The 21120-nt window shown below is 38.9% G+C and overlaps 1 protein-coding gene across 1 annotated transcript; it reads right to left on the reverse strand.

The window, feature by feature from the left end:
• Positions 1 to 874: 874 nt before the first annotated feature.
• On the reverse strand, positions 875 to 17500 carry sharpin (SHANK-associated RH domain interacting protein). Its single transcript, XM_052134850.1, has 9 exons — positions 17177 to 17500; positions 13551 to 13725; positions 13101 to 13199; positions 11304 to 11445; positions 9922 to 10012; positions 9146 to 9458; positions 8674 to 8768; positions 3500 to 3610; positions 875 to 3419 (listed from the first exon to the last, which is right to left on the reverse strand). The coding sequence occupies exons 1-9, from the start codon at positions 17342 to 17344 to the stop codon at positions 3393 to 3395; spliced, it is 1221 nt and encodes a 406-aa protein (XP_051990810.1). The 5' UTR covers positions 17345 to 17500; the 3' UTR covers positions 875 to 3392.
• Between the last annotated feature and the right edge of the window lie 3620 nt (positions 17501 to 21120).

Consider the following 21120-nt stretch of genomic DNA (forward strand, 5'->3'; position numbering starts at 1 on the left):
TAACTTTCTTGCCTTAGTTAACACAATAATTAATGTAGTGCTTCAATTAAATTGAAATCTTCACATTTCTGCCTTAAAACTCTCCAAACATTGGCCACATTCCCTTCAATTGTAAGTGCTTCACTATAACCAAATTTTTTCTTTCTTCTGCAGAACACAAATAAAGATTTTTAGAAGAATATCTCAGCTCTGTAGGTCCATACAATGCCATTGAATGGTGGCCAGAACTTTGATTCTCCATAAATCGATCAAGTCAACATAAAAGAAATCCAGACGACTCCAGTGGTTTAATCAATGTCTTCTAAAGTGATATGATAGTTGTGATATATATTTAAGTATAAATACTTTCACTTCCACATTCTTCAATTCACATTCTTTGTGCATATCATCTCCTACTGGTCGGGGCTGGTCAAAGGTGTAGATTTAAGGAAAAAAGGACTTAAATACTGATAATACCCACACCTATCATATTACTGGAGTTTTTTGTTTTTGGCACCAATCGGAGTAAATTGTAGAGACTGTTGTGTGTGAAAATCCCAGAAATACTCAAACCAGCCAATCTGGCACCAGCAATCATGCCACGGTCCAAATCACTGTGATCTAATTTTTTCCCCATTCTGGTGGTTGATGTGAACATCAACTGAAGCTCCTGACCCGTATCTGGATGATTTTATGCACTGCACTGCTGCCACACTATTGGCTGATTAGATAATTGCATGAATACAGATTTTAAAATGAAAAAACTTTATCAAACGGAGTATATAGGAATTTATTAAACAAGAAATATTTAGCTGCAGTGAATATAAACAAATAACATAATATTTCTATATGGCCTGTTAATGAATTACCAGTGTTGGAACAAGCATTTGTAATTTATCAATTAATTATAAACTAATGCAATAGAAATACATTATACTATGTTATTATAAAGTGTTAAACACCTTCAGATAATTCCATCTATTCAATACAAAGGCAGTTAATGGCAGCTCCATGGACTATTTTTGGCATGGTCTACTTTTATATGTTTGGATGCTTTTTTTTTTAATCGAGTCAATATCAAATGCCATTGTTTTGTATAGATAGACTGGGATACTAATTAAAATGTTCCTCTTGTATTCCACAGAAAAAGTCATGCAGGTTTGGAAAAACATAATGGCAATTTTTATTTTTGGGTGAACTATCCATTTAAATCTACTTAGCTTGCATGAAACTAAAACAGTGTCCATAAAGCCTTCAAACCTCAGAGCTGATATAATAGTTTCATTTCATGCAAGTTAAAGACCAATCTATTAACTACTATAGGTAAAGGTAATTACCTACGAAGGTAAAATGTGTAAATTTGCAATTCAAGAGAGGACAAATTCCATAACTAAACATTAAAACCATTCACATTTCAAGAGGCTAAAGATTACTCTTTAACTTCTATCCATTATATGTTTATTCACAGCAGTGTCATGGTCAAATGCAGTTACATGTTTTGGCAAGAAAAAATTAACATTTACAATACAATAAAACAATGATAATTTACAATTAACGCATATTCAATTCAATTACAATTAAATCAATCAAACCCAAAACAACACAGTTCGTTAAATAAGCTTGATAAAAATATAAATGCAATGAATAACCCTGTGTCTGCATGTAGTTGTATGTTTGTTCCAAACATGAACAGGCTTCAATGACAATTCCAAGTCAGTAAGATTGGAATGATTTAAATTGACATCACATGCATTTATGAGCGTTTCATTGAGCTGCTATGTACTACTGGCCTGGTCATATAATGTAATTATATGAAGTAATTGCCACATTTGAAGCTTAAGCCCCTAAAATAGAGCCAAGTGCATATAAATGAAATAATGTATTTGAATATTTGTCTTGTTCCATGTGATATGGAAAGGGACATCGACTTGCTCACTGTGTAGTGAGTTCAGATTTGTAAACGGGTGAGCAAAGACAGCACAGCAAATGAGTTTGTGAATGAATAGCAAAACTTCTTATTTCTTATAATTTATCCTAAGAACTTCCATTTTCTTCCATTTTTTGGCATGAAGTTACTATAGACTGACAACCGCACTGTGGCAATACCTTGAAAACCAAGTTAGATTACCCACATTTTTCTTTATAGGAGGGCTGCGTGATTATGACAAAAAAATAAATAATTGTCAATTATTTCCCTTCATATTGTAATTAACATTAAATGTAAATGTTCTCAGCAGGAAACCGATGGAGTGCGTACTCCAGGTAGGGAAGGAGGTATTGCCCCAAGTGAAGGAGTTCAAGTACCTCGGGGTCTTGTTCACGAGTGAGGGGACAATGGAGCGGGAGGTTGGCCGGAGAATCGGGGCAGGTATTGCACTCGCTCTATCGCAACGTTGTCACGAAAAGAGAGCTGAGCCGGAAGGCAAAGCTCTTGATCTACCGGTCAATTTTTGTTCCTACCCTCACCTATGGTCATGAAGGCTGGGTCATGACTGAAAGAACTAGGTCGCGAGTACAAGCAGCCGAAATGGGCATCCTCAGAAGGGTGGCTGGCTTCTCCCTTAGAGATAAGGTGAGGAGCTCAGTCATCCGTGAGGAGCTCGGAGTAGAGCCGCTGCTCCTTTGCGTCGAAAGGAGCCAGTTGAGGTGGTTTGGGCATCTGGTAAGGTTGCCCCCTGGCCGCATCCCTAGGGAGGTGTTTCAGGCACATCCAGCTGGGAGGAGGCCTCGGGGAAGACCCAGGACTAGGTGGAGAGATTACATCTCCACACTGGCCTGGGAACGCCTCGGGGTCCCCCAGTCAGAGCTGGTTAATGTGGCTCGGGATAGGGAAGTTTGGGGCCCCCTGCTGGAGCAGCTGCCCCCGCAACCCGACTTCAGATAAGCGGTTGAAGATGGATGGATGGATGGAAATTCAAATACATATTTAGTGTGGGGCATGTAATATTATGTAGGCTACACATCCAAAACAAGCAGAAGGAATGATGTTCCTGACTAACTTTACTGTTTTAGTAAATAAACTTTATATATACACCAGTAAATCACATCGGCCCTCTTATTATCATGAAAAACAGTAAATTAAACACAGAAAAAGAGCAATGCGCATGTCTGTGATTGGTTACAATGCTCAACCCCTGCAAAAAAACATATTGATGTAACTGGAGTAGACCAAAATGATATGCTTACTAACTGCCCAAGCTGTAATTGTCATCTCAACGATTTATTTGATTCATTGTGCAGCCCTACTATATAACCACTGGGGGAGTTTGAGTATTAGTTGAAAGCCAACTACCGTAGAAGTAAAGGACTTCAGGATGAAGGATGAGAACTGGAGTTTGGTTGTACCTCCACAGACGTCACATGTTGTATGAATGAGTTTTTTGTCTGAATACTTGTGTATTTACAACCCAGTTTCACTGATCAGATCTTCGTACTTTTTCCTGAAAGAGAGAAAAATATTCGATCACAATCAGTTCCCAACATATACGAATGGGTGTTATTGTGAGGTGAAGTCGGTCACCTGTTGAACGCTACTGTGATTGGGAAGATTGGGTCGATCTGTGCTGCAGATTTCACAGCCTGGTCTTGTGGACTTATTTATGAATGTACAGGAAGGACAAGACCATCCTGACTAAAGAGAGACAGAAAGAGATGCAAAGAACAATTTTAAACTTGACTACTAGCAACAAAATTAAACTATTTGTGTGTCAGCGCTCAATGTAATCCAAAGAATAAATTAATAATTACACCGATCAGCCACAACATTAAAACCACCTGCCTAATATTGTGTAGGTTCCCCTCGTGCCTCCAAAACAGCTCCAACCCCCATCTCAGAATAGCATGCAGAGATGATATTCTTCTCACTACAATTGTACAGAGTGGTTATCTCAGTTACCGTCAGTTTGATCCAGTTTGGCCATTCTCTGTTGACCTCTCTCATCAACAAGACATTTCCATATGCAGATCTGCTGCTCGCTGGATGTTTGAGAAGTATATCATCTCAGAATTCTATTCTTGGCATGAGTTGGTGCTGTTTTGCCGGCACGAGGGGGACCTCCACAATATTAGGCAGGTGGTTTTAATGTTGTGGCTTATCGGTGTAAATAAATATAAAGGGGTAGTTCACCCCAAAATTACAATTCTCTCATTTACTCAACCAAATTAAGAGTTTTAGAGGAATATTTCAGCTCTGTAAGTGGCCAGAAATGTTAAGTTTAAAAAGCAAATAAAGGCAGCATAAAAGTAACCCATATGATTCCTATCTACAGAATCTACAGAAGCTATATGATAGGTGTAGGTGAAAAACAGATCAATGTTTAAGTCCTTTTTTACCTTTAATTTTCCCTGACCAATTGCCAAAAAAAACACAATTAAATCCCCAAAGAATGTAAAAGTGAAACTGGAGATTTATAGTAAATGCCTTAAATATTGATCAGTTTCTCACTCACACCTATCATATCACTTCTGAAGACATGGATCAAACCACTGGAGGCACATGGATTACTTTTATGCTGCCTTTATATGCTTTTTGGTCACCATTCACTTGCATTACATGGACCAAAAGAGCTGTTAGGGTTAGGTTTGTGTCCTGCTGAACAAAGTCATACACATCTAGGATGGCATGAGTGTGAGTTAATGATAAGCTAACGTTTTATTTTAGGGTGAACTATCCCTTTAAAAACACAAAATTATTTTTCTGACTGATATTTTAATTTGCATTTTCAAACAATAGCAACTTATAACAACAACATGCCACAATGGTCAAAAACTTTTTTTCATCTCTTGCTTGTTGAAAAACTAATACAGGATGTGACATCTTTGTGACGTATCATTACACAGCAATAACATAATAAATGCATATATAATAATACTTAATAATCTATAAAAATGCTTGGTAATATTATTTTTATGCACATTAATACAAATACAATAAATTATCATTCAACTGTAATTTAACATTCTTATATTTAGCAGGCTAGACCTAGACCTCTGCTCCACTTTGGAGAAAGCACTCAGTGGAAGGGTGGAGGCCAAGCTTAATATGTTTAGTGACATTGTTTATGAAGAATGTGTACGTAGATTTGGGGAAGTGTCAGTGAAGGGGCGTGGTCCCAGGGTGATGGGTAGGGGAGATAAGGAAATACTTCAGCTGGTGAGAGAGTGGAGGCAGCTTCACAAGGCATGGAGAAGAGCAGATGAGCATGAGAAGAAGGGGTTGAAGATATTGTGTGATGGCATAAGGGCTATAATGTTAGTTTTGAGAAGGGCAGGAAAAATTCTGAGAAGGAGAAGAGAGCATGAGAGAATTCAATTAATTAAGAATTGCCGGAAATCTCGTCGAAGAGAAGAGTGAAAAGCTGGTAATGGCGAAGCAAGATCTAGAAGATCACATGAAAGAACAACTAGGGGATCCCTATAAAGACAGCCCGCTAGGCTCACCAGCATATGTCCCAGAGCCAGTAGTGGAATTTGATGTAGCTCCATGCAAGTTGAGTAAAAGTTGAGTAAGGCAAGTGGTAGAAAAAGCCAGGGCAACATCAGCCCCGGTCCCTAACTTATGGGTTTATAAGCGGAGCCCAACAGATTTTAAACTTTTATGGAGACTACTTAGAGTTGCCTGTAAGAAGCAGTGCATACCCCTAGAATGGTGAAGGGCAGTGGCCATCTTTATACCCACCAACATAAGCCAGTGTAGGAGTATTGCTCTACTGAATGTGGAGGGAAAAATTTTCTTTGTGGTAGTAGCAAGCAGGATGTCTCATTACCTCCTGAAAAATGAATACATAGACACAAGATGCTAGAAGGCATGCGTACCAGGTTTTCCTGGATGTGTGGGGCATGCGTCAGTAATATGGGAGCAGATCCAGTCTGCCAAGAGAGACAAGAAAGACCTGTAGCATGAAGAGGGCATCTCCCAGGCAAATACAAGGTCTGTTACCAATTTACATTGTATCATCGCCTGATGTGGCCGCTAAAGATGTGTGAGATCACTACAGTGGAAATGACAAGGATGGACACCAAGGTCAACAGTTACATCAGGAAGTGGCTGGGCTTGCCATGTTGACTTTTAGATGTAGCATTGTTTGGAAGAAATGCCTTACAACTGCCATTAAAGTCCATCACACTGGGTTAAAAGCAGGAGAAGACCAGGCTGTTCTAAGAACTAAGAGAATCAACAGACCAGTCAGTGAGGGCTTGCCAAGCCCAGGTCCGAACAATTCGGCCTGGAAGGCAGAGGTTGTTGTAAACGGTGGTTTCAAGACTGAAGCAGCAAAAGATTGTTGGAAGAACCCAATCAGGAAGAGCAGGCCTTGGATGGGGGCCTCCACACAAAAAAAGAGCTACGTTTTCTAATAAGATCCACCTATGAAACTCTTCCATACCCTGGAAATTTGTCTCTGTGGTATGGTAAAGAAGAGAGTTGTCCCCTCTGCGAGGCCCCAAGAGCAAGTCTGCAGCGCATGTTGGTTAGGTGCAAGACCGCCTTGGCACAAGGACAGTACAGGTGGTGGCATGATCAGGTATTGTGAAAGCTGACAGAGATTCTTGAGTTGCGTTGAATAAATGCCAACTAAGGCCATCATACTCCTCAAAGGAAGTACATTACATTTGTTAAAAAGGGAGGTACTGCACAAGGCACGGCATGGAGGGATGAAAGGTCAATCCTGGCACATGGAAGTGATTGGTCAATGGTGGTGAACCTTGGCCAGCAGCTAAAATTTCCTCCTGAGATTGCAATTAACTCTTGAGGCCGGACATAGTGTTATGATCAATACAGTCCCATGGGAAGAGGGACAGGAGACAGCCTATGAGAGGAAGATGCTAAAATATGCTGATCTGGCCACTGTGCAGGGAAAATGGACAGAGGGCTGCCACTTACCCTGTGGAGGTGGTGTGTTGAGGGTTTCTTGGAACATCAATGCATCTGTTGAAGAACGTTGGTATCTTTGGATCAGCATTGAAGAAGTCTTTCAAAGAAATGGCAGAGGAGGCAGAAAAAGGGAGCTTTTGGCTATGGTTAAGAAGGAAGGCTGAAAAGTGGGGTGAGCAGAAGTGAGAAAGTAAGAATAGGGAACAACTGCGATATGTGGTGAGGTAGCATGTAGAAGAGGAAAGGGGTGGGGAGGAATTATTTCTGCTGACCCACACGCTCCTTATCAGGGGGTGTCAGGAAGGGGATTGACTGGGGGAGCGAAACCAGGCCAAGCTAGGCATTGGAGGGGCGTCTGACAGGGCACGAGAGCAACAGTTCACTCAGCCCCCTCCAGTCTTTGGAGTGTTCAAGCGAAAACTCGTTTGCTAATCAAAAAACAGATCCACCACAGCAATAGCGACAACAGAACACAACACAGCTGCACACAAACCAGAGAACACAACTTACTAAACATGTCTGAAGAGTTTGTAGTCAAAGAATTGATGCATTTCTATACACAGCCTTATTTTTTTTAAAGTGTTTGGACCGGTGCAAGTTCACTGCGGTAAAGTCACATGCATGATACCGAAAATAGAAAACAAGCGATAGAGTGTACCGTCGCTCATCACTGCTGATTAGGACAAAAACTCTGATTAACATCGAAATTATACCTTTTATCGCATGTCGTTTACCATCATGTTAGGACATAATGTGACTGTGTCTGCCTGTAACCTCTATATTTCTGTTTGATTTCAGAGTACTCTGTTCAAAAAATAAGGCTGGGCATAGAAATGCATCCATTCTTCAACTACAAGCTCTTCAGACACGTTTAGTAAGGTCTGTTCTCTGGTTTTTGTGCAGCAATGTTGTGCTCTTTTGTCATCGTGGCTGTGGAGGACCTGTTTTTATATTTTAAAAAAATGAGTTTTCGCTTGAACGTCCTTTGCCGCAAGGGGGCTGCATTATTTTGCATTATTTTGAAGCTTGAAGAGATAGTCACCATAAACTGCCATTGTATGACTTCAATGAGCACAACATATTTAAAAAATGTCTCCCTTTGTGTTAAGAAAAAGAAAAAAGCCTTATAGGGTAATAAAAATAAAAGGGGTGAGTAAACAATGACTGAATATTCATTTTTGGGTGAACTACCCCTTTACTTAAAAAGAACCGACTCAAAAGAACGATTTGCTCACAAGTTTTACTTTTGTAGTTTTACTCTACACAACAGAAATATCTAGGTGATTAAATATTTTAGAGCAGAGCAAAACTATATGTATATATTATTGTATGTATATAAATGTATATATTATTCACAATAGAAATTTCAATGACTTTTCCAAGACTGAAAAACACCATTTTAAAATATACTTCCAGGTTTTCCATGACCGTTGGAACCCTAAATATTGCACTTTGGCTCTAACAATTTGTTTTCAATTATTAGTAACATATATAAGACACACATAAGACTTGGTAGCCAAGGTGCACATCAAATTATGGGAATACATTTTTGTAGGACTATGTCTTGTTACACTGCGTTGGAATTGTTCCAGTTTCTAGAAGCATTTTATTTGTTTTATAATATGCAGGAACACTGACATGAAACTAATTTTCTATGCTACACTGACACACTACTCTTTGCTACACTGTGAGGGTGCATTTCTAAAAAAAATCTAAAATCAGTACTGTAAATAAATGACCTGTTTCACGAGAAATCAGAAACTATGAGCTGGTTTCAAGAAACTGTAAATGTGCATATATCGCAAGTGAAATGTCACCATTACCTGCATGTTACTTGTTTTCAGTTTGGACCCTCCAAGTTGCAATCTCTCAAAGTTAATTATGTCGCTAGTTTTCTCTGTGCCACACCCACTACCACCTGTTCAACCAATCGGAAACAAAACATGAGGTAGGTAATTGGTACCAAAAGACACAGCATGGTTTACTAAACTTAATTGCTTACAAACTTAAATCAGTACTAGTTTTGATTGCTCATATATTGAACACAACACACCATGACCTAGAGCAGTACAAAAGACAACAATGGACAAGAATGAACAGATCATGTAAGAAATAACTGTTAAAAAGAATATGATCTGACTTGACTCTAGCTAAGAGGCAAATGCGAGCAAAAATAATTGGGAACTGCAATGTTCCAGACCAACATTCAGTCTAGGTAAAAGGTTTTTTGTTGGAGTAGAAGAAATACACAAACTAACTGGCAAATTTTTGTCAGGTTGAGAGACCCGAGCTCACCTGTGCTACTGTGGCTAAATCGGGGAGGTAGCGTGCTGTAGCCTCTCCAGTCATGGCTGACGGGGACGCTGCTGGATGGTGTGGGGGCCGTTATGAGGGCTGGTGGCGGTGCGGGCGTCAGGAAGGCGTTCTTCTGGTCCTGCTGACACAGCTGGTGACTGAGGCAGGCATGACGGGCAGACAGGAGGTAGAGAAATACTGTGTCACCATCCCTGCAGACTCCGTACGACGCTAAAGAACGGCTATCAGTGCACAGACACTGACTGATCACCCATCGCTGCACCCTGGGGTGAAAACCATACTCAAGAAACATCTGCAAGAGACACGGAGAGAGAAAAAGATTTGAAACCAACATTAGAGTTGTGGCTTTAAGTCTATTAGCTTTAAGGTATATGCTAGAACATTCATAAAAGTTGACAAATCTCACTTCTGAGAAAATGGGCCAAAAATATTGATTACTCACCTGCATTAAACAGATTTATTTTTCAATCAAACTCTCTCTTGAATAAGTCAACAATATGTCAAGTAGCAATTAAAAAATCATGGTTCATGGCTGTGGTGTAAAGCCTATTGGTTTTATTAAAAACAAAGGGATGAGCCCCTCGATATGTCCCACCACAACTTCCTGTTTTAATAGGAAATATGTCAACACAGGAAAGAGAAAATGGGCTAATAATTAATTTCATGGGATTTTCAATTCAAAATTCAACAAATCAGAAAGACACCAACCCAGCAGAGATTTTTACTTCACTATGTCAAGATGTGTTCTTTCCTACCTGCTGCTTAAGAGAAGCAATAGTCATATGAGGGAGGATTTTAACTGTGACGCAACAGGAGGATGACGAGTCCTCTACTACCACTGCTAAGCTGAAAATACAAGCAAGAGGAAGTAAATCAGCATAGAGGGTCTTGACCATGACATGTTGTGAACTTCTTTTTTTAATGTCAAGACTTTTGGTTAAAATTTAACTATACAGCAAAACACTTGACTAGGCATGTTCCAGTAAGAGATTTGGTTTTGATATTTGCTTATAACTTTTATGGTATTTATGGTACATGGTATTATTGCAGTGTTGTATTATGTACATTACAAAACAGGCTAAAATATAAAGAAACTTTATTATTGTGTAATTATTTTGGCTTGACAAAGCCAACATACGGTTATTCTACAGACACGGTTCAGGGTTTTTCCCAACTCCCTAAACCAAGACCAAAAGTCATACTACAGATTTAAAGCTACAGTTGAAGTCATAAGTTTACACACACTTGGGTTGAAGTCATTAAAACTACATTTTTAACCACTCCGCAGATTTCATATCAGCAAACTATAGTTTTGGCAAGTCGTTTAGGACATCTACTTTGTGCATGACACAAGTAATTTTTCCAACAATTGTTTACAGAGAGATTGCTTCACTTTTAATTGACTATATCACAATTCCAGGGTGGGTCAGAAATTTACATACTACTTTTTTATTGGCGGCTCGCATTCTAAAATAAAGCCATCTACTGTGGGTTATGGATCAGAGAGTCTTTTCCTTCTCTCCCCAGACATTTCAGGACTCGTGCTTCCAATGACGCTGCCCACAGAGAGGCCTAGCTATATTCTTTCAATTAACTATTCAGAAATTGTATTAATAGACTATCCCCTCTTACTGGATTTAAAAGCTTCTTGAAGGTTAATTGTTGTTCTGTGTACTTTTACCAATTTTATCACAAAATTATCTCCAATACGCTCTCTTTACTTCCTTAATAATTTTCTTTAATATTTTAAATTTTAAAGGTTAAATTTTTTTTTAATGACTTCAACCTAAGTGTATGTAAAATTCTGAATTCAACTGTATATCTAACCTAAAATATAAAATTTGATTTGTTTCACATTTGCAGTGGATTCATGACTCCCATATTTCAAGTTATGGTATTTAATAGTTTTGACTTTACTATTATTCTGAAATGTGAGAATCGGTTATAGTAAAGAATAGTAGGTGTGTTCAAACTTTGACTGGTAGTGTTTGTATATGAGAACGTTTCTAATTTTGGTGCTGTAATTGGTTGACATACATAATAATAAAATAATAAGATTTATTTAAACAGTTTAAAATAGTTAAAGATGACATACAACATGTCACCACATCAAATTACATGAAGAGAGCACACAAACCTTATCTCTTTGTCCTCAGTGTCCTTTATAGCTGGTTGAATACTCAGTGCTGTCTGCTGCTGAGCCAGATCTGTGGTGTACCGAACCGCTGCATGAGTGTCTCCTGCCTCTATTGCTCGAGAAAGCTCTATACACAACTCCTCTACAGCAGACGCGGGAGAAGCACAATAACACAATGCTTACTAAATGAATTGGGAGTAACTGGGCTTGTCTTCTGGCACAATAGCTGTATTACAGTTGCGTTGTGAACCACCACACAAACTAGGGCTGCACGATTATAGCAAAAATCCTAATTGTCGATTATTGCCCTTGATATTGTAATCGCGATTATTAATGTCGATTCAAATATTAAATTACTGTGACGTCACAAAGCAACTGTGTGGATCTTCAGAGTAGCAGATTTCAATGGTGGATATGAGCTGCACTCCACTTTCTTTGAAGCATCTTTTAAGCATTATATTATATTGTATTGTATCGTATTGTATTTTATATTGTAAAATGTTTCATTTTAAATGGATATCTATGGTATAGAATAGATATAATTATTGTTAAATTACTGCTTAAAGTAACACGTACAGTAAATAATACTAATAATAATAATAGTATAATAATTTACTGTTCACGTACAGTAAATAATATGGCATATTCAATATTCAAATTTATTAACAGCCGATTTAAATCGACCAAGTTACTGCGTTCAGTAAGCCCTTTGGTGGCTAGACAGGGGACCATTCATCCCGTTAGATCTTCAGTGGTGATCTTGTTCATGTAAATCATCGTTAGATCATTTTTGGCATCAGTGGTTGCACTTTGGAATTTAAAAACATTAATTTGCTATCAGAGTTTTTGCAATTCGGGAACATTTCTAATCTACCAATATCAGCTGCGTGGCAAATGAGTCTTATTAGAGCAGACGTGATAAAAACGACGGTGATTCCTGACATATGTTATTCATGCAATATACTTTATGTTGGCTACACCTCCAAAACACACTTAGAACAGTTAAGCTGAATTACTTAATTGCTATTTTGTACAAATAAATTTCACATTGGACCACTTATTAACATGACAAAACAAATCTGTTATTACATTAATAAATTGTACACAGAAATAGAGCAATGCAACAAACTCTCCCATGGCTGCTGTCACTCACTGCAGGTTTACACTGTTTGAGGTCTGCATTTCGACGCAAGCTCATGACGCTCCACACAATGTTCTGCACTCTCGCGAATGCTCTCAATAAAAACAAAGCTGTAATTGTCATTACAGATAGGACGGAGGACTAAACTAAGCGGCTCTGATTGGCCATTGCCGTTTCATTGCTCAACAGACATGTTAGTGATTGGTTAGAATACTGAACCGTTACAAAAACACATTGTAAATAGAAACCATTGACGCAACAGGAGCAGACTTAAATTGAACGCTGTAATCGGCAGTTTTCACGATTACATAATCGCGGCAACCGTAATAGTAATCGCGATTAGTTTTTCGATTAATTGTGCAGCCCAAACACAAACTATATAAATGTGATCTATTCTTCCTAAATCAGATAATCGCATAATCAAATGTCAATAAATAAAATCCTAGTCCACTTTTAAATGAGGTTGCACCCTCTTTCTGCACCCGTCGGGGCCTTGGCCGCTTCATTCATTCCCTTTCAGGCAGCCGTCACAGGCCCCCCTCTCACCCAGGCCACAGTGTGGCAGCACATCCTGTAGTTATGCCAATGTGTACAATTTATTCTGTGACTATAAGATTGTTGCAGCGAAATAAATGATCATGAAAAACATCACATACCTTTTGTTAAGAGCGACATTTTGTTAAGAGCGACAGAATCTTTCTCTTCACACTTCATATACTGTAGTTCATCATTTGACGTATGTGAAATGTTGGCAACTGTTGAGAAACAAAAGTGAATAAAAAAGTTGAGTTACACACTGTAGTTTTAAAAAGTAGATGGCTTGAACACGCTGAAAGGCCATCTGGGATGTTAGGTTTGTTATTTTCTGTAGGTCTGTGGTCTTGGTTCAAAAATGGTTTTCCATTCCCTTTCATTTTCTTCATAGAGATTTCAAATAAATAAAAAACTTGGAACCAAAACTGCGAATTTTGAGATGAATTACAGCATAAAATTGTCATTTTACAATGGGATGAATTACTAATTCCATAAAGCACTGCGAATGATTCAATTGAATCCAAAGGATTGACTGTTATTGTGTAGATATTAATGTAGCAGTGACTTCTGACCTCTCTGTGCCTCTCTGAGCGATGACATCATAACAGTTGCCCACTCCTGGGCCTCCTGCTCACTGCGAAAGGTAAACGTCAGACAGTCATGAGGTGGCTTGGTGAGATGAAGTTCGTGACTTCGAGCCGATGTGACCTCATACTTCATTGATCGCAGATCAAACTCTGCTAGAGACTGAGAGAGAAAGGCTCATTAGATCTCAACTGCAACCAGTATTTAGACACTTTAGATAATTAAGCCACTGTTACAGTGCTATTGCATCAGAGAACAAAATATCAAAACAAGTGGTATCTACACATGAAAAAAAAAAATTATAATAATAATTCAGAATGAAATTTGAGCAATATTTGCAATGACTTTTAAGCAACTGGTGCAAAGGTGATTTTTAGTGGATGTATGAAGTCCGTTCACCCCAATGTAGTTTCAACCATAAAGTGTCTAAATCAGGGGTGTCAAACTCATTTTGGGTCGCAGGCCTGATTGGACCAAGCAACATTGCTTGGGGTCCAAAGTCTATATTCATAAATTATATACTGTGTGTATATATAAATATACAGTATATATTTATATCAGGGCAGCTTACATTTAGCAGCAGATAAGTAAGATTCGTTCACTCTTGGATTAAACCGTGCCATATTAACAATCTTGCAAACAGATACCGAATATTCAGTCCACCGAAGCTTTACATGTCATGGACCATGCATCTGGTTGCTGTTGCTGGTTTTACGGGCTTAATCCGGAGCTTAAGATTCGATCATCACATCTTTCGCATCTACATACTTCAAACACATTCAAGGCTGGGCACGGCACCTCCTCTCCAAAACAAACATCAAGACGCTTCCAAAAGTCATAACCATTCACCCCACTGCTCATTTTGCCATCATGAATTGTCCTTCACTGTGCAGCTCACAAATGACTGTAGTTGTAGTCTACACATTTAAATTAAAGTCTGAAAGCTTGTGCCAGATCATTTCAATATTTTAAGCTCCCAACCATATGCACCCGCTCCTATTCTCTGCTCCTCAATTCCCGTGCCACTCTCAGCTCTGCCTAGACATTTAAAAATAAAGAAATAAAAACTTCACAAACTGGGCATACCCTCTCTAGTGGAAATGCCATAGCCCTTCTACGTTTCTCAGTTTCCGGCATCATGCTCTATTTCCTCCAGATGCAAGCTTCCCTGCCTCTCTGTTAAATCATTAGTACACATTTCCTGATTGGACCTCATATTTGTTCCCCGTTGCTAATCACCGGAACTGAATTTCCCTTTCCACAACCAAACCCCAAAACCTCAGACGGTATGTCCTTTTTAACTGAAGGTCTTGATGCTACTGTATTGGAACATGATTCGCTGGGAAATGGCCAGACCAGTTTTTCACTCGCTCCAGCTGCCCTTCATCCGCATCTTTGAAATTCACCCCATCGTCATCACCAGCGTATTATGGGTCCCCCCTGGGCATGCAAATGTATCGTTGTTATTTGCGACACCACCACTGCCGTCATGATCATCAAAGGCAGGTCCTCCTCCAGGCTCCTTAGCCCCTGAGACATTTGACATTGCATATTGACAATGATATCTATAATTCCCAGCTCCTCCTGCCTCGACACTTCCACTGCATATATCTGCAAACTAGTTCACAATCCGCACCTGACTCCTTAAATATTGATCCCTTCCCCTAGTCTCGGGCACTCATTCAGAATTGGTGCAAATAAGAAATACGTTTTCATACTAATCTGGTGGTGGTCGTGGGCTCTCACTGCTCATCCACATCTTTTCCCACACTTTTATCAAATTCAAGCACATCTATTGTGCTGCAAGGCCATTGCATAACCATATCCACCCTCCACAACAGGGCTTCCACAATCCCAAGCATGGTTTTCCTTTGCATAGGTACTGAACAAGCCTAACTCGTCTGAAGGCTCATTATCAACATGGGATATCTTTCAACAAAGGGCATTGCACCACAACGTTGCCATTATTGTATGGCTTTATGCATGGTGTTCACCTTTTGGCAAAAATAACCATCAAACATCGGCCACCCTTGTTTGAGGGCTCGAACCTCATAGGATCTTTCAACAAAGGGTATTGCACACATTGTCAACATTATTGTATGGCTTTACGCTACGTTGTTCATCTTTCGGGCAAAGATAACCATCAAACAATGTCAGCCCTTCGGAGGGTGCATAATCCAATGTTGTTTTCAACAACATCGCCATTAACATATGTCTCTTCACTACATTATTCATATTTCGAGTACAACTGTTTCGGTATACCAGACGGGGCTTACGCCAAAGAGAGACATTACATTTCAGTTTTTTTATATTCATCAAATAAATGTCATCTTAAATTTTTACTCAAGCCTGCGTGTCATCCTGATAGAAATGTAAGTGCGGTGTAGTTCTAGCAGGAAGACAGCTGTACATCATCTCACCATTAGCTAGGTTACTCCTAACCCCACAATCTATCATATTGCAGTTTCAGTGTGCCAACACGGTAAGATGTTACAGATGTAATGATTGATGCATGTCCTCAGAGACACTCTCATACTCACACATATGGTTAAAAGAGACACCCAAGTGTTACGGTGATATCTCGCTTGTACATTTGCGATTGGATCACCCAAATTGTATCTTAATACCAGTGTACACATGAACTCAGTCGCGGACGAATGGTTGTGTAGTTGATACACTGCAGTCCTGAGGTTTTTGCACCAGCACGATGAAAAACACCAGGGCATTTTATTTTCTTTATGGTGGGCAACTGTTTATCTCTTTATGGGGGGTGCTCCTCCTTGATAATTTTGCTTGGGGTGGACCCCATGATCGTGTTTCGCCGTTGTTCCAGGGGCGTCAGAAAATTTGTTGCGGGGCACAAAGAAAATCTAAATTTTTATCTCTCAGCATTTGACCAATGCTAACTGTTTCGGATCAAATTTACAATACTCCAGGTAAGATTTTGTCCTGTAATATTTATCTTAGTTCCCAACATGTCAAAAATACATTATGAAATGCAACAAACAACTTTAAATTGGTCTTTTCTCAGTAATGGAATATCGGTAATATTCCTAACATAACCTAACGAAACCCTAGAGAATGTAAGAAGACTATTATCCAAATTTCTGCCTCCTTTAGCTTGTTAAAGAGACTTCTTGAAAAAGGAAATACATAAAAAATGCATAAGGGTATCTGATGGTTAAACAATGTTTTTAAATGATACAGACAGATCTAGTTAACGACAGATTGAATGACACTGACAAATTGACTAGCAGATGACAGACATTGATATTGCTGGTGAAGGCAGTGTTTGTGTGTGTGTGTGAGTGCAGGTTTAAGTGGTTTACGAAGACATTTTTGAGGTAACAATCTGGTAATTACAAGGTTATTATGCTGTAAATGTGGTTTATGAAGACATTTCTAGTGTCCCCATAATTTAATTCGCTTAAAAAAAAACATACTAAACGATGTTTTATTGCAAATGTAAAAATGCAGAAAGTTAGGGTTAGGTTTAGGGGATAGAATATATAGTATGGAGAGTCCTCATAATGATAGCTGCACCAACGTGTGTGTGTGTGTGTGTGTGTGTGTGTGTGTGTGTGTGTGTGTGTGTGTGTGTGTGTGTGTGTACCACGCTGCGTCCTCCACGGTCGGTGTGTCTGAGCGTGAGTGTGAAGAGTCCCGCTCGGTTCGGGTTCATACTGAGCTGCAGCCGCAGAGAGTCTGAGCCCACTGAGAGCGGCCGAACCGACACCCGCACCGACATCAGCACAGTATTACAGCCTGAGCTCACAGCCATGCCTTCAACAGGACGACCTGTACAGATCAATGAACGCGCGTTCACAACATCCTCATCACCACCATCATCATCATCATCATTGTTATCATCACGATGAGTATCAAGCTGCCCGTTTCAAAACAGGAAGAAGGTCCTTCTGATTTTACTTCTTCTTTGTCTTTTTTTGGCGGTTGGCAAACCAGCTAATGGCGCATTACCGCCACCAACTGTACTGAAGGGTGGAACATCGTGAATAGGATAAAAAAAGAAGACTAAATTCTGTTATATAAACCAGGTTCCTTTAGATATGCCAACAATGCATACAAATACTATATACTGGCCAGATGAATATTGCAACAACAAAAAAACTCTGTAGAGATATGTTAATACCCTTGTTTCTTAATTTGTGTATGAGCTTGATACTTTCCTCATCATGCTTTACAGGAGAGAAGCGCATGTGCAGCTTCCAGCTGATCGCATTGTATACAGTTTCCAGATACATGCTTTCCTATTATAGACAGTGAACAGTTCAGACCAGAGTGCCCAATATAGAGACAGTGATTATTGATTCTTCTCTCTTTGTCCTATAACTGCCTCTGCCAACACAAATCTGTCTTTGAATATAGTAAGGCTGAAACTATTAGTCGACGTAATCGACAACGTCGGCAATATAAAATTGTCGACAAATCTTTCCATTGTCGAGTAGTCGTTTGATGTAATTTAATGTAACATGAGATCACATTAAACTCTAATGAGAGCAGCACTGCAGTTCACGCTTGACTGATGAGAGGAAGAATTACACAGATCACAGTCCAGATGCACTCTAAACTTTCCAAACAGCTTCAGTTGATAAATAAATACAGAAGAAGCACTCTCGTTGTGGAATAAGTGGAGCTGGAGCTGCAACTCTGCTGAAGCAAACGTGCGTGTCGAGCGTCTTTAAAAGAAATACCCCGACGTTACATTTTAAATGCAGTTATATTAATGTGTTATAGCGTTATTAAAGTTCAAATAATATGGAAGCAGGTCATCTAATTAACTACAAACACTGAAACTGGGATTTCTCTGTGCGGTCGTCAGCGCCTCTTCTAATAGTTGCTCGAATGTCCCTATCTAAGGGGGAGAGATTGAAACTGCACCCGGCTGTGGCTCACTCTGGCACGGGGACGCTCATGCCTCGAGCACGCACACTTGCTGCAGCTAGATTATAACGTGATGGCTTGAGTCTTGTTGTATCGTAATATTTGTCACTTTGCATTTCTTATCGTGAAGAAAATGGGCAATACATAGCTTTATTAATAAAAGAGAGGTTTTTTTTGTTAGTTAAAGATGGATTGAAGTGAACAGAAAGGTGAAAGAGGGTGGTCTTCGCCCCATTATACACTACAACAAAATATGTTTCTGATTTGTTTTTGTTTTGGCTTTTTTCCAATAAAAATATCTAAGACTTTAAAACAATGTACATTTACTTTAGCAGCTATAATGTTGAATATAATATTAAAAATACAATATTTAAAAATCCTTTAAAAAAGATGCATTCATCTGAGAAGCAACATAAAAGATATTTAGACTTGCTTTTAGATATTGTATCTTGAATATAAGTATATTTAGTCTTTACTGCACTCGCAGAAGTATAACCAAGTGAAAAAAATACACGTATATACAAAATACACTTATATTTAAGATACATTCTCTTAAAGCAAGTCAAAATAACTTATATGTTGCTTGTCAGGGAAATGAATCTTGTTTAAAGGATTTTTAGACATTTTTAAATGAAAAACAAGACAAAAACACTTGATATAATCTCTGGATGATGGTTTCCCCCTCGCCAGAATGCTGAATATGAGTCAGCGCATACTAGAGCATTCATTGGTTGGTCTTCCTCCACCCACTGCAGTGCTAACATAATTGCCAATAATTCGGTGGTAAAAACTGTTATATATGGTCTGTTGTCCTTTTCTTTACATATATTTTTACATATATTTAAAAATGTGGGATGGATATTGCTGATGCTGTATGACCAGAAATAGGGTCATTTGAACCATCTGTATAAATCTTTAATACAAAAAACATATTTCTGGTTTATATATTGTCTAACCACAACCTCCTTGTGAAATCTCACATGGTTTATTATTGAGTATCTCCTGTAGCTGCAGATCTACATTTGGCATTGGAAACAACCATGGAGGTGTTGCAGACCAAACAATGGTGGGGCTAATCTCCATACTTAGACCCATTTCCTGAGCCTTTCTACCAGCAGTCCAACCAAAACTTGTGACTTTGTTGTTTCCATGTTCCCAGGAATCCTCTAATATTTTTTTCACAGGATTATTCTCTACATGACCTCTAACTTATACCCAATAGACCATAGTCATTTATGTCTTCAGATGTCCATCGGTATTTCGCCCATTTCCACTTGATTTGCCGGGACTGGAGATGTTCTAAAAGCACCACAACATATTTTCATTGCATGTGCTTTTATTAATTCCACTTTCTTAAGTAAAGTAATTGATGCAGACCCATATGCTATACTCTCATAATACAAGGATGCATTATCCACAGTAGGATCACTGCACGCAGTATATAAAGAGACTGACGACTAGCTCCCCAATCCAAACATGCCAGACATCTTAATACATTTATAACTTTTTACATTTGGTTATTAACTTTTGAATGTGTACTCCAAATATCAACCTTGTATCCATCCACACCCCCAAATATCTGATTATCTGTACTTGTTCCAGTGTTTAAACGGACATCTTTATTCTTACTAATGGCACTTACTGATGGTTGCTACAACCACATTTCCATATAGCCCCATCATCTGCATCCAGTGATTTGCCAATGTATGTGTTAACTTGTCCAAAAATATAATTAATCATTATATAAAAAAATATAGGACTGCAGACACTACCCTGCGGAGTACCATTATCTATGTTATATGTTTTGGAGTATGAGGATCCCACTCTTACATGTATTTTTCTATTATAAAGGAAGTCCATGATCCAGTTATCCATTGTACCTTTTTTGTCCATAGAATGGAGTTTAATTAGGAGCCCCTCATTCCATAACATATCATACGCCTTTTCTATATCAAAAACACTCCTATCGCCACCTCTTTATTTACTTGTTCTTTTCTAATATCTGACTCCAGACACAAAACAGCATCCATTGTGTTTCGACCTCTTCTAAAGCCACTTTGATATGCAGAGATCATTTTTCTACTTTCCAAAACATAATTTAGTCTACACATTACCATCCGTTACATCAGGTTACTTATTTTAGATGTCAGTGCAATTGGACTGTATCTACTGGGATTTGATTTATCCTTTCCTGGCTTTTCAGTTGGTATTATTACTCCATGCTTCAAGGATGCAGGAATTTTCCCTTTTTCCCATACTTTATTAAAAAAACACTATGCTGATTGAAAAGTCTGACAGATGCTTAATCATTACATAGCATATATCATCCAATCCTGGTGATGATTGTATTATGGCCCCAAGGGCTCTCTTCATTTCAAACATTGTGAACATCACATCTACTGTATCTCTAGAGGGGTTTCTCTTTTCCAGAATATCTGGATTGTCTTTAATTGTCATGGTCCTGTCACCTTTTCAGGTTGGGGTTCTGTCTGATGGGGCTGTTTTATAGCGGAAGAGAAGCAACTGTCTGAGGTAAGGCTCTCTGGAGCGTGCATAAACTTAACATCCTTTGGATTTTTAATAAGCAACCTAGAAAGTCCGGGAAGGGCTAAATTTTTAAGTTGCTGTGTCAGGGCGGAGGGTGGGGCCGGGTCG

This window comes from Xyrauchen texanus, chromosome 9, assembly GCF_025860055.1.
Source record: "Xyrauchen texanus isolate HMW12.3.18 chromosome 9, RBS_HiC_50CHRs, whole genome shotgun sequence".
Lineage (NCBI taxonomy): Eukaryota > Metazoa > Chordata > Actinopteri > Cypriniformes > Catostomidae > Xyrauchen > Xyrauchen texanus.

Excerpts from the sequence above, each read along its gene's own strand:
- sharpin (XM_052134850.1), bottom strand. The coding sequence starts at position 17,344 with ATGGCTGTGAGCTCAGGCTGTAATACTGTGCTGATGTCGGTGCGGGTG. Across the intron at positions 10,013-11,303 it reads ACTGAGGACAAAGAGATAAG|CTTAGCAGTGGTAGTAGAGG; the intron begins GTTTGTGTGCTC and ends TTGTATTTTCAG. Across the intron at positions 8,769-9,145 it reads ATTTAGCCACAGTAGCACAG|GTGGTAGTGGGTGTGGCACA; the intron begins GTGAGCTCGGGT and ends TTGGTTGAACAG.